We start from the raw sequence: 14,357 nt of genomic DNA on the forward strand, positions 1-14,357 counted from the left end.
TTGAGACAGAGTCTCACTCTGTTGTCCCGGCTCAAGTGCCGTGGCGTCAGCCTAGCTCACAGCAGCCTCCAACTCCTGGGCTCAAGCGATCCTCCTGCCTCAGCCTCCCGAGTAGCTGGGACTACAGGCATGCGCCACCATGCCTAGCTAATTTTTTCTATATATTTTTAGTTGTCTAATTCATTTCTTTCTATTTTTAGTAGAGACGGGGTCTCACTCTTGCTCAGCCTGGTTTCAAACTCCTGACCTTGAACGAGCCACCCGCCTCTCAGAGTGCTAGGATTACAGGCATGAGCCACCGCGCCCGGCCTTAGCTGAGTTGTCTCTTAAATGACTTGATTCAGGACTGCAGAAATTGCTACAGGAGCATTCTCAATCCACAGATTTCTTGGCCTTTGACTTGAGATTCTCATAGTCTATGTTCAGAGATCACCTCAACTACCTAAAACCTCAGTATACGTAGATTTTGAAAGATGTTAGGTGACAGAGAATGGGCCAGTGAAAGTTTTGTTGCCATCATTTTTCTTAAAAATTATAAAAGAAAATCATTGTTAATTTTTGCTTAAAAAACCATGTGGATATTTTTAATTCATTGAAACATATGGGAAAGGGAGTTGCAGCAATACATTCGCAGCTAAAGTGGCTTCAGCTGGCTACCAGTTTTGGAAGGTTAACATTCATGACTTAGTATTTTAGTACTTCTCTCCAATTCATGCGAAGTTGGATTTTCCCCTCCTTCCTTCGTGAATATAAACCTATCAAGAATGTGTTTTCATCCGGAAAACAGCTTTTGTGCCTGTAGCCTCTTTCCCACACAAATGAAAACAGTGGGAACGCTTTGTAGATGTTGCAACCAAACCCAGTTGTGTAACCATACGGATTATTCAGCAGGCGGGGCAGTGTCTGCGTGGACGCTGCCAAGGGAGAACAACAGTGTGTATTCACGCAGTCCGGAGCGCGCCTGTACAGGAGGCCGTTTCCTTCCAGCTCCAGAGGTACGCGGGCGGCAGTCTGTTGATCATACGTAGAGAAACAAGAAGTAAGACTCCAAGCAAGCGAAACATTTTTAGATAAAATACAATGGTTGGGAGGTAGGGAAGGGGTTGAATGAAAGAAAGAACATTTGATGTTTGCTAAATATTTTCTCTTTAGTCCTATTGATAGAAAATAGCCTGTGAAAGTTTTCCCCAAAGTCATGCGCAAACACGTGAAGCTTAGCAGTTTGTCCATTGTAGCTTTTGTTAAACCCTGGTTTTGGAATCTGTGGTCTTTGTTCTTGTGTTTTGGAGGACTGGATTTTAAGCTGCAGGCTTATAGTGCTTATGGTTTACTCTTTACTGGCTCGGATGCCTTTCGCAACGCGGGATTGTTATTAACTCAACCTTTCACGATGCTGTGTGGAAGACCCCCAGTCTGACGAGCTGAAAAGAGTGACATTTGTAGGATATTTCCCCAACGTCCAGAGTGATGTGATGTGGTGTCTTACGTTCTTCAAGCCATGCATTGGGAATTTACTCTTAAACGATTGCTTTTGCATCCCACTTACGAGTGGCTTCACACAGCACGTGGAGGAGCATCATATGGGTGCCTGGTTGGGATCACGTGTGCGAGCCCCTGCCACCCACGAGCTCTCCTTGTAACGGAGAAGTTTCCTCAACACAAGGCAGAGAAGTGCAGGGTTGTCCGCCAGGGAGGCTGTGAGACGTCTGGTGCGGGCTGCATGTGCCGTGGGAGGGTGGGAGGGACGGGGACCTCTGAGCCGTGGCCTCGTACGTGGAGGAGGCGGGAGGAGATGTGGGTGCAGGGTGGGCAGTCACAGACGCCGTGCTAGCTGTCACCCGCGCCATCTAGCACCCCTTTTCCTACCTGCCTCCAAGCCCATAGCCCCTGGAGAGCATACCGAAATTATCCGCGTCTCTCCGGCTAGGTCGTGAGTGGGCGTGGCTTGTGGGTCGTTGACCTTTGTGGCATTTCACATCCCCTAAATCCCTGGCAGTGTGTCCCACACAAAAAAATAAATAATTTTTTTTTAAAAAAGTCTGAACTGAAAGGACATGGTATGAAATAGAATTCTTACTGAAACTATTCATTCCTTAGTGTTAATTCAGTTCTTTTATTTTCAAATACAGATTTTCACAGTTTTAGAGTAAAAGCACGTTGGATACAAACCACCTACCAATCATGCGTTACGTTTTCTATGCCTTACTGACTTTCCAACGTGGGGAAGGCTGGGAGTGAGCAGGAGGAGGAGGGGAAATGAGTTTGCTAACAAATTCCTGCCCTGAAATGAAAGTCTCTGCTGCTGTATGTCTTAAGGTCCCTAAGGGAACTAGACGTGGTTTCAGAGCGGTTGCTTTGTTTCTAGCCCAAAGCCCCTACTGTCATTATTAAAATACAATAGCGCAGCAATATCCCCTTCTCTTGCTAGTGCACACAATTGCAAGAGGAAAGCCAGAGTGGCTGGCCTTTGCGTGAAAGCAGCTCTCGAGGTATGCATTTTGAAATTCAACGTGATCTTCCATTTGTTGCATCCTTCCTAATTGTGAAAAAAGAGTTAAACAGTACATTGAGTAGGCGTATTTATTAGGGCCTGTCTCTTGCTCTGTCTTGTCTCTGACCCTCCCCCGAAACAGCGAGGCAGGCACCTGCTCTGGCCCAGACGCCAGGGGCCCCACAGGAGTGACACCGGCTCCCACCTGCAAGGTGCTCACTGCAGCGATGCCCCCGGGAGCAGCTTGAGCCTTCTCAGACTCAGTCCCTGCCCGGGACGGGTGCTGAGAGTCACTTGCAATCACTGCTGGTGGTGGGAGGGCAGTCGGTAACGTTCTAAACAAAACCCCAAGCCAGGCGGGTCGTTTAAATGACACAACTTAAACGTTGACTCGAGAAGCATAATTTCAGTAAAGGATGATCCTTGTGTATGAAGCCAAGCGGCATGCAGGTGCTTGGCGTACCTCTGATTGTGAGTCCATACGTTGTAATTGTCCTGCACCTGGTGTGTACTTGGCCAGAAACACACAGCCGACAGAGGGGATGAGATCCAGGATCCTGGCCCAGCCCGCCCAGAACCCGGCGCTGTGCTCGCCACAGCTGTTCTGCACTGAGTCCATCGTCTGCACAGCCACCGGATGCGAGGAGACCGCAGTGTGCCCAAGCGGGGGAAGACACTTACAAAGTCATGGCAGGGTGTCCGTCACGCGCCACTGCCTGCTCTATCTCCCGTGGCCACGGGGTTTCTGCTGCCAGAGGAGCGTGTCAGCCTTCCCAGGGCAGGAGGGCCCTCAAGTCCAGCAGACGGGATGGAAATTTATGGCACTGCCAAAACTCTTCCTCTCTACTGAAGAAATGTCTGGTCTGGACCTAATTTATCATCTTCAGTTCTATTGTATATAGAATTGAGTAATAATTTCTGCTGTTGGAGAAGCTCTGGCTGTAGGATTAGGAGATGAGATGGAAGACAGAGGAAGAGGTCAGACCTTTGGCCACAGAAGTGCAGCCCCCCGTGATGTCACCCCACAGATACTGGTGGCGTTCCCCATCCGTGAGTGCTGAGGACTGGGTAGATCACAGTAATGTAAGAGGGGTCGGTATTGCTCACTGCACAGAAAGCCAGTTGCTGACACAGTGAGGACTGTCAAGGGAGGAAGGATTTATTGCAGAGGATGCGTCAGCTGGGAGCTGGGAGGTGGGAGGTACAGAGTATCGCAAAGCCTCCTCCCTGACCAGCGGGGTCAGGGGTTTTCCTGAAGGTGAAATGAACAATGCATGAGGGAGGGAGCATCAGCGCATGTCGGATGCAGGGCTGGCAAGCGCCATGCAGATCATGCTGGTATCAATACACACCTCGCACGATCAAAAAATACGGTGGCCAAGTCCCTTAGTAGTGTAATGAGTTAGGGGTTAATGTCGGTCATTCTCTCAGGCTGTGCGCAGGTGGGGGGGGGTAGTGGGCTGCTCCGTGAGTCCCTGGGCACAGTGTGTGGTGTGGGGGTGTCACTTGTCTTCTCGGGACAAGCAGGTGGTGTAAGCTTTGTGCTTATCTCAAGCCTGCAAGGAGATTCCACCGTTTCTGGGAAAGAAACTGAAAAGGGATGCCTCAGTACACAGAAAGTTACAAAGTTTTGGTCAGCAGGTCTTACTGAGTCTGCTAAGCTGTTTTCCTTCCTGACCGTGAAGCGGCAGTTGCCAAGTTACTGGTGTTGAGATAAAGCTCACTGTCTGCGATTCAAGGCCACTGGGAGCGGCCAGCTCTAGTCACAAGGTGAACACTGGACACTCATTTGAAATGGAAAGACGGTCAGAAAACTTCTTGCTGACGGAGCCGGTCGCAATCACACAGAGCAGAGCGCGCTAGGTGACAGGTGACGAAGCTCAGAGGAGCGTGGGCGGCCACGTGGAGGGAAAGGAGTGTCCCGGAAGCCGACACGGAGTTAGGAGACCGCCAGGCCGACGGTGGAGGGGTCCTTCAGGGGCCAGCGGAGCCCAGGCCGTGACCACCGACAGAGGCTGGGAGCCTTTTCGCTGGAAGAGAAGGGCTCAGGGAACAGCTCGGTGAACAGTCAGGTCACCTACACTGGAGAAAGGTGACGGGTGGAAGGAAGGAGACCTTGTAGTAGTAAACGAAGGAAACTTCAATCAGTTTTTGAACTCTGTGACATAATATGATGCAAACGAAACATAAGAAACTTATTTGTTCCTACTAAGAGCTATGTGTTTTAATGGCAAAAATAACAAATTTATTTTGTTATTTCTGTGAAATGTATAATTCAACATTTGGAACATCTTAAACAACGCGTTTAAGATCGAGTAGGTTTGTGTTTTAGCTGGCCTGCTAACGTTTTGTGAATAGTATTTTTCAAGTATGCGTGCCAGTGTGCTAATATTTATCTGCACATGTTTTTTTTCAAACAGGTTCTTAGCCCAGCACCAGCCGTATGGACGCCGGGCGGGCGCGCCCCGCGGCCTGCCCTGAGCAGCGCGCCGGCTGGTAGAAGGCGCCCCGGCAGCCCGCGTCTCTGTGGCCTTACGGAGCAAGCGAGGAAGATGGCCCGCCGGCAGAGCCGTCTGACTGTGTGCTTCCTACCTTCTGTGCCCTTGTTGATCCTCGTGTCCACTCTGGCAGCCGCTGAGAGTGCGGCCAATAGCACTTTAAATGGCACCGCCGCCGTCCCGGGCTCTGTGCCCGTCGTCATCGCCAGGACCGACCATATCATAGTCAAGGAGGGGAACAGTGCCTTGATCAACTGCAGCGTGCACGGCAGCCCCGAGCCGCGCTTCCAGTGGTACAATTCTGTCGGCAAGCTGCTGAAGGAAGAGGAGGAGGAGAAGCAGCGAGGAGGAGGTAGGCGTTAAAGTTGTGTCCGGTGTCATAGAATGCCAACGCGGGCTTTGGAGCCTGCGCCCTGAATGTTAGTGGTTCTCATGCAAGTCGTTGAAAGACCTCATTGGGTCCTGGTTTTCTAAGGCGGGAGAGAGGATATGTGTTCTTAGGATGCAAAGCAGTAATTCACTCGTTTTTTTTCCCCCTCATTGACTCAGAAGACAAAGGACAAACATTGAAGTCTTTTCAAGGGCCTCTTGGAATTCCGGAATGTAAGCTGTGGTCCCCAACCCCTGGGCCGCAGCCCGGTACCCGTCAGTGGCCTGCCAGGAAACGGGGCTCGTGTCAGCATCTGAGCTGCGCACTGTCCACCCCCCCCCCACGCCCCAGCCACGACGCCCGCCCCTCCCCCTCGCTCGGGCCGGGGGAGATTGTCTTCCATGAAACCGGTGCCTGGTGCCAAAAGGGTCGGGGACCACTGAATGCATTGAAAACGTCAGACAAATGCAGGATGGATTTTCCCTAAGTATGTGTTATGCATTTGTAAGGGAGTTTTGTTTTCTTTCATGGAAACGGTTCGAATAAACAACGTAGCAGTTGTTTATCAGCAGATGTCGGTTTAATTCACTGACTGTGAATTTGAAGACCACACAGCCTAAAAGAAGTCTCTGTGCAAGTTCTCAGTCACCGGCCGGGATCGTTCTGTTCCTGGAGACCTGGCTGAGGCTTCCAGACCGAGGCCAAGAAGGAGGGAGGACGTAAATAATAATAATAGGAGAGTGCTTGGTTTTTAATGAGTGGGTTTCTGGCCAACACCTGTGACTCACCTTGCTGGGCACCGAGCTGCCTTGGGGGAAGACTGTAGCTTGAGAGAGGGCTGGGTCATCGGGGATCAGAACGTTTCTTGTTTGAGATGTGAGAAGTGATTGTCTGGAAACCCCGCTGCTCTGAGTGGCCGGAAGGAGTTAAGCCACTGTGCTCAGCACTTACTGGGTGATGAAGTGGGCAGTCGGGGCGGGGAGTGAAAAGACCATTGTTCCCAAGGAGCAGCTTGTTTCTTCCATGCACGTCACCCTCCCGTCCACAGCCCTGTCACCAAGGAGCCATCCCCAGAAGAGTTTCTGCTCCGGGAGAAGCTACATTTTTAATCTTTGCCTCATTTTGTCTTAATGGCCCTGAAAAAAGGAATCGAGGCTAATGCCTCTGTCTCCTTAGGAGCCCAGCGAACGCAGTTTTGCGGTGATTGCTCACTGCTGGTGCTGAGAGACCGCCGCGTGCCGAGGGACCAGGGCTGCAGCCGCCCGACCCCCCAGGACGGGTCGCTGTGCTGCTGTCACCAGTGTCGCGTTGGCTTGGCCGTTCGAGGTTGTGCAGCGTCGGGAAGCTGCTTCCCTTACGCCAAAATGTGTATAGTATCGATCACATTTAACCTGGGAGAATGGGACTCTCTCCCCACCAAGTAAAATTGGGGAACCACAGAAATTTTAAATTAGAAGGGACCTTAGAGACATTATAGTCCGAATCCCCTCTTGCTGAAATTTGCCCCAAATCCTGCTGCTGGTAAGGGCTGTGACCAGAGGCCTCACTACTGTCGGCGGAAAGCTGAGGGAGCACCGCCCTAGCCCGCAGCTAGCGTCCCTTCGAGTCACAGGGCAGTGCTGTCACCCTTGCAAAGGGAGGGCAGTAACCATGGCGACACAGACGCCGTGTCGGGGCTGCTGCTAGGGATATCGGGGTGACTGGTTGGAGAGGGGGAGCAAGGCCTCCGGACCCGGATCTGCCTGCCTTCACGTGGGCCCGAAGCAGCGGCACACTAAGGAGCTGGGACCGGGACACTAGACTCCTGAGTCCTAAAGTGGAAGAAAGCCAGGGGGGCGGCATAGTGCTGGGGCCTGAGGTTCAGTCGCAGCGTTTTGAGTGTTGTCCCAAAGCGTAGCGCCTTACTGCTTCGGCGACAGACAGGTGGTGTCTGAGTGACAAGGCCCTGGGACTGCTGGCGTGGTCTTGGCAAGCGTCTTGGTCCCTTCTGTCTCCATATATATATATTGAGGGTGTCGAACTAGAACTAGGTGGGAGTCATGTTTGGCTCCGTTTTCTTTTGATCATAGCCGGTCTATACTAGTAGCACGTCAGTCACCCCCAAGCTGGTGGTGGCCAGTCGAAAGCTTTTGGCGCAGGGAACTGCTCCGGCAGAATTGGGCACTCCCGTCTGGTTTGTAGCCAGCAGCCTCACTGATGAATCAGCTATTTTAAATCTCTTAAGGAAGATGCGCTTCCAATTTTTAAAAAGAACTTGTGATACTAGTACTTGATGTTCCAGCTCAGCTTTTGTAATCACAGTGCATAATAATTGTAATTTCAGAGCACAAGTAGCATGGGGCAATGTACCTAACAACCAAGCAACACGCAGAAAATAGCAGAAATGAGAGATTCCTCCTAAGAAAATATTAGTGTTAGTGCTGGAATGACTTGTTAGAACCCATATGTGGTCTTTAACTTTTCCTTTCTGTTGGGGGAAATGCCCACATTGTGACACGGGTGGAGATTTCAGTTTTCAGGCCAGTAGGCTAGAAGTTTAAATGGAGCAGTGTTTTATTTATAGCTCAAAGAGGTGGCTGAATATAGCATGAAAAATGATGCTAAATATTCTAGAACCTAACCTAGGTACCCTAGGACTACTGTTACAGCCGAACTAGCAACATTAACATCTTAATTAACTACTGCCGTTTATGAAGCCCTCGTGCCAATTCACATGTTATTTCTAATCCTCATGATGAGAATGACGGTGAGATGTCATTAATCCCTGCACATACCAATGAGAGACCGGTGAATGGAGAGGATGTTGCAGAGCCAGAGTGTGGCCAGCATTATCCCTTAGGTATCTGCAGGTGACAAATGTTGAGGAGCATGTAACCCAGACTGAGTGAATTTGAACAGAATTCCTGGATGGAAAAGGCTCTATAACCATAGCGTCAAAGTTAGACAGCGCTAGGGTTTGTGCCTTGACTTGTGCGTGTACATGGCGTGCACACACAAAAAACATGTGTTCAGGGTCACCTGGTAAGTTGCTCAAGAAGCACACTACCCCTCGCTCTGTGATCTGCCAGGAAAGCAGCAGTTTCATCTCACCTGTGCCAAAGCGGCGAGAGAGCCGTTGTTCACGCTGCCCCTCCCATCCCAGAAAGAACGGGCTGTTTCCTGCCGTTGGCGGAGCGGCAGCTGGTTCGCTTTGCTTCCCTGTGCTTGTCAGTTCAGTTCCGCAGATCAGGAGAAGCTAATGCGTAATCTGTATCTGGAGGATTCGGGGGGATATTCACCAAAGACCGTGTTTGGGTGGTCCACCAGCTGTGTTGCCGAAACAGCTCAGAATTCAAACAACATGATTGACCACAACTGGCCACAAACTGTGCTGTTGTCAGTTTTCCTCTTGCTAGAAGTGAGTAGAAATGTATATTTGCTGGGAAGTATTATGAAAAAGTCCTAATTATTTCAGGTGCTAATTATCCAGTGTATTTTTGCTGTGGCTTCCTGCGGTGACTTTAAACCATTGAAATTCACATTAGCACCTTTGTCAGATGATGAGTAACAAGCTATTCTCAAGAAAGTCAGCTCTGAAAGGGTGGGTCCTTGTCAACATGCCTGGCTTGTTAGGGATTGTTTGAAATTCTTCCTTTAAGGTAGGTTTCCAATTTTTTGTGGGTTTGTTTTCCATGCTCTCGTAGTGTCCTGTCCCCAGAAACAATTAGGGATTTTCTTTAATAATAAGTATGCACAGGAGTAAATCTAGCTGAATTGTGCAAAGTTCATAATTGTCACAACTACTGTAGCGTTGTGGGATTCGTTATTATAAATTTTATCTTTAGTTTACATTGCTGTATTGCTTTTACCCGTCTACTTTTGCAAATCCTTTGAATAGATTGCAATATGCCTTTTTCTTTTTAGCGTATTATGGGGGTACAAGTGTTAAGGTTACATATATTGCCCATGCCCCCCTCCCCCTTCAGGTAAGAGCTTCAAGCGCAATATGCCTTTTAACTAGTTCTACAAGGGACATCAGCAAGCTGTGCTGGCCAGTTGTTAGGACTCTGGTTATCACCTCCCTACTTTATAATGTATTTGTACCAGTGCCCACGGTAGTCAGTGTAAATTATCCTTTACCTCTAAGGTCAGTGTGAAATAGTGTATTAACCTATGAAAATATCATACTGCATTCCCTGTTTAGTACATTAAATACTTGAGATAAAAAAACTCATCAGGAGACATTAAACACAATGTTTGTAATTATGAATATACTATAGGAATTTCAGAAGAATCAACCTGTAGTCTTTCTTTGAGCAAGTTCCTTGACTTTTCTGAGCCAGTTTTCTCATCTGTGGAATAAAAATAATCCTTTTTTACTACCAAGTAAGGTTGTGGGTCTGAAATTATATACTGAATGCTTAGCACAGTACCTGCCATGCTCTCAGTAACGACAGCTGCCGTTGTCATTGTCATTTTTGTACTCTATCCTCATAGTAATAGATTTCAGATGCTCAGATCCCTGTTTCTCAATATAGTGTTTTGTAAAGAAAGGAAACAGTTTTCTTGGTAATTCTTCCTATCTCAATGTCTCAACCTTTTAAAAGCTCAGTAAATACAAAATAAATTTGTGTCCCTTACATGTTATGTGAAATTTCAATGTGTTGTGGCTCCACTGTAGCAAGTTTGGAACTCTCCCCTCTGTCAGGGGACGAAGGGCCCTTTGACGTCCACTGTACTTCTACCTCTGAAAAAGGCATGAATGTGGAAATTACGAAGTATATTATTGCACAAGATGAACTTTACATTTGCCTAACCCAGGGGTTCTTAACTGGGACCTGTTCCCCCCACCCCACCACCACCACCAAGAGGACGTGGGAAGGTCTGAAGACATTTCTGGTTGCCGCAACAAGGATTGGGGGGTGGGAGGGTCTGCCACTGGCATCCAGCGGGCAGAGGCCAGGTACTGCCTGTGGTGCTGACGTGGAGAAACCCGGTCAAACCTGAAAGAGCACCCCGCAAAGAATCATTCCAAAGTACATCTTTGAAACAGGTGTTTGAACCCATAATGCACTGTCCCATAAAAGCAGATATTTATGGTGCTCGGGTTCGTTTTCCAAATTGAGCCCCATTAAGAGCTAACCTGGTAACCACCACTCGTGTGTGTCTTGAGTGAGTTGTGCTCCTTTTGGGATGGGCTCTAGTCTTAGCAGTGAAAAGACCCTCCTAGATCCGTCTCACACAAGTCTGACAGCTGAGAATCCCAAAATGGGAGTTATTTATAGGAACCAAGTGTAGGATGCTGTTGTTTTGGAAGACCACCTGTGGCCACTCTCAGAAAAGACTACTGTTTCACCCGCATGGCATTTTACATGCTTGGCGTGTTTTAAAAAATTAAGATTACCAGATCAAATTAGTTAGAGGAACAAATGTTTCCTTTTCCAGGAAGTAAAAAGACAGTAGGCTCTTTTCAGATGTTAATACCTTTAAGCAGAACAAAACAAGATTATGAACAGCAAAATGCTCCCACCCCCACCTTGCTGCGCTGAAAGCTGAGCTAAGCCTGTATTATCCCAAGCCGCCTTTGCTCCGCGGCGCTGCCCTAGGACTGTCTGGCGAGGTCTCTCGGGAGCATTGCGGACGGGGTTGAGGGCACAAGAGCCCTCGCAGCTCCTGGGGTTTATAACCTGACTCTGCAGTGGTTCGGGGAGCGGTCATTTCCCGCGTAAGCCCGGTAACAGGTGCAGCCATGCAGTGCCAGATTTGTTTTCAATTACATTTTATAAAAAGGCACAGATCCTTTCTCCTCAGTAGCCTGTATTTCACGTAGTTCAAAATATGCACAGTTACAGACACAAACACACATGCACACATTGTGTGCTTATTTGGTGAGTGCCGCTTCAGTGTGGCACTCCTTCGAGTGAATGTATTTCATTTGTGTCTGTGTAAACATTTACTGGAACTCTCATCATAGGAATGTTTTTAAGCTGGTTTCAAGAAAATAACATGCTTGTTTTGGCAGACTGAACTCCGCTCCTTGAAAATCATGGGTGTGTGACGCTTACGCCTCAGATCTAAACAGGGTTGTGAAGAGAGCTTTGATCTTTTCTGCCGCTCACTGGAGGTATAGACAAACCGTCTATCACTTTGTTTGCCCCCATACACACTCACAGCAAGAGATATCTAAGAAAGAAGAAGTCTTTTTCCTCAAATAAGTAATTAGAAAGAAATTCCAAGAGCTCGGCATTTGTACCCGAGGTTAATTCTTAACGCTCAGTGATCCTCAGGAAAGGCCAGAAAGAGCCAGGATTTCCGAGACCCGGTGTCTGGAGAAAGCTGCAACCACAGTGTCTCCGTAGATCCTGCTGTCACTTGCCCCGTGGCCCTCCAGTTCCAGGACGTGTCAGAAGCTGTTTGCGCGCGCTGCAGTTCTGATGGTGCCGCGAGCTGGTTTCACAGCGAGTCCCGATAAGCCCCATGCGGTGGACTCTCTTGCCATCCACTGGTCCAGTTGTGGCCATATGGCACCGCTGGTCTCTTTTCTCGTTGCTGGGGGTCTGCCTGGCGCCGTCCTGTTGCCATGACGTTGCGCTGTGCTGTGCACCGGCCACCACGGCGAGCACAGCGGTCCCCGCCAGCCGCCGTCCTGGTGCGGCTTCTGAACCCAGGGGAGGTCACCGGGGAGGAAGGCTCTGGAGCTACATCTACCCTGGGAGAAACGCTATTCGCACAAAGAAACTTTTTCCATCATCTTAATTTTCTTACATGCATTAGTGCTTTTCCGGTCAGCCTAGGCTTGCCCGATGGGAAGCATTTCAAGGAGTCTGAAGCGGGCGTCGGCTCCGTTTATTTTAAACCGTGACGGACACCTGCAGATCAGCCTGGCGGCAGTTTCGGGAATTCACTCCCGCCCGCGTGTGCGGGGCCTCCCTCGCCTTGCCAGTCCGGAAGGCGAAGAAGTTAGGGTTTCAAATCACTTAAATATCTTTGGATCTAGTTGTAGTTTAATCACCACTGGCTCTGTACACACAGACACCGTTCGTTTGCGTTCCTCGTTTTTGTGAATTATCTGTTCCTGCCCTTTTCCCATGTTTTCTTTTGGGTTTGTCTTCCTCGATTTACAGCAGTTCTTTTGTTTTATAGCCAGCATTTGTCTAGTGTTCTAGAGCTTTCTCCAGTCTGTCATTTGCTTTTAACTTTAATATGACAAATTTGATATTGCAAAAAAAAAAAAAAATTAAATTTGGGGGAAATGTGATCCATCAGCATTTTCCTTTATAGCTTCTGAGATTCTTGAAATGCTTGAAAAGGCTTTCCTACCCCAAGGTCATAAAAACACTTTTATATCCTCTATCGATTTTATACTTTTAATTTTACATTTAAACCTCCCGAGTACTTGGAATTTATTTTTATGTATCACATAAAGTAGAAATTTACCTTTATTTTCTTTCAAATGAGCAGGCATTTATTCTAGCGGCCTTTCCCCGCTGGTTCGCGGTATCCGCGCCCTCATTTTGGAAGTTCCGGCTGCATCTGCTTCTAGACCTTGGGGTTTCTCCGCTCACTCGGGCCACGGCGCTCTCCAGGGAGCGGGCCGGGGCGGGGCGCCAGGGCGCTGCCTTCGCCGGGCGAGGACGCGTCGGGCAGGGCCTGGAGTGGGGGCTCCCTGGGCAGGGGGAGCACGTGGGAAGGTCCTGCGGCCCCTCTCAGCAAGGAAGCGAGGCAGGCCTGCCTGGGGGAAGGCACACAAAATGAAGTTCAGAGGCAGGAGGGGCTCCCGTTCTCCCGAGGGACAAGGACGAAGCTCTTGCGCGTCCCAAGGCCCTCCTGGTGACCCGGCCCCGCGTCCTGCCACCCTCGCCCTTCTCAGCTGTCCACCTGGCTCCTCAGATCCAGCAGCTTACGCGTGTCCTCTGCTCCTGCGAAAGCCCTTTCTCTCACCCCCGTTCCTCGTCTGAGCCGTACCGGCAGACGCCCTGTCCCCCCCAGGGAGCTCTTCCTCCCTGTCCCCTCCTCCACCTCCCCCGCCCCCGCCCCGTGCCACCACACTTGCCACGGGAGCCTGTGGTTTTCCGTCGGACGGTGTTCCCCCCAGGGGACTGGATGTGTTTTGCACTGGGGGTCACGTCTGACTCGTCCGTGTTCTGGTCGTCTGGCACGGAGCCTGGCACAGGCTGTCCAGTGCTGTCTGCTGACCGAATTAGCGAGCGGGAGGGGAGAGATCGCCGCCCTCTGACGACGCCAGCTTTGGGCGCGGGTCAGGAATCGCGGCCGTCAGCTCCTCCCTCTGCAGAGGAGCAGTCGTCACCGCGATGCTCGTGCTCACCTGGGGAGGCTTCCCTGCGTCCTCCTTGTGCCGGGAGTCTCTTGGGGAAGACGGACAGGTGGCTGGCAGTCTCTGGTCTCCAGGGCACAGGAAGCAGCCCTTCTTGCTCTGTTGCACGTGTCGGCGTTTTAGCCAGAGCCCCGGGTGTGCGTCACCTTCCAGGACAGGAGTGGGGTGAGGGGGCTGGGGGCGGCCCGTGCCAAGGGAGGGCGACGGTCTGAGCCAGGCGCAGGGCGTGCGCGTGGACTCGCGGGGGGAGGGGGCCGCAGGGTGTTTCGCGTCGCGATCCGGAAGGGATGGTCGGGCGCCCGCCTGTGCCGTTTCCTCCGGAATCACGCACGCGGGACTGACTGGGCCTCGGCTGTTGACGTTTGGGTTTTTATTTGTGCTGAAATGATGCAGCTTTGTGAGAATTCAGTGCATAGCTTTGACATTCCCACTCAGCCGCGGTTTAAAATACACGTTCTGCAGCCGAGGCCGGGCCTCCTCCTGGCGAGTCACAGGGAAAGGTGACTGTGGACTGAGGTGGGCGGTGACGTGCAGCACAGAGAACGTTCTCCAGGCGTGCCCAGCGGGACAGGGACCGCGTGGGGCTTCTTCTCCAGCGTGGGCCCCAAGCTGACGGGAGAGGACCCCCAAACAGACCCCGCGCCATCTTCGGATTTCAGAGCTGTGTGTGGAGCTAGAACGTGC

The 14,357-nt window shown here is 50.4% G+C and overlaps 1 protein-coding gene across 2 annotated transcripts in view; it reads left to right on the forward strand.

Moving 5' to 3' along the window:
* MFAP3L (microfibril associated protein 3 like) overlaps nucleotides 1-14,357 on the forward strand; it is a 39,905-nt gene that overhangs the window by 20,170 nt on the left and 5,378 nt on the right. The window contains exon 3 of one of the 2 annotated variants that reach the window (XM_012770655.3): nucleotides 4,912-5,341. The exons of the other annotated variant lie outside the window; for it this stretch is intronic. Within the exon in view, the coding sequence (XP_012626109.2) occupies nucleotides 5,044-5,341 (298 nt within the window). The 5' untranslated portion in view covers nucleotides 4,912-5,043. The remainder of the gene's footprint in view (nucleotides 1-4,911; nucleotides 5,342-14,357) is intronic. 2 annotated transcript variants of the gene reach the window in all.

Source organism: Microcebus murinus, chromosome 15 (genome assembly GCF_040939455.1).
Source record: "Microcebus murinus isolate Inina chromosome 15, M.murinus_Inina_mat1.0, whole genome shotgun sequence".
NCBI lineage: Eukaryota > Metazoa > Chordata > Mammalia > Primates > Cheirogaleidae > Microcebus > Microcebus murinus.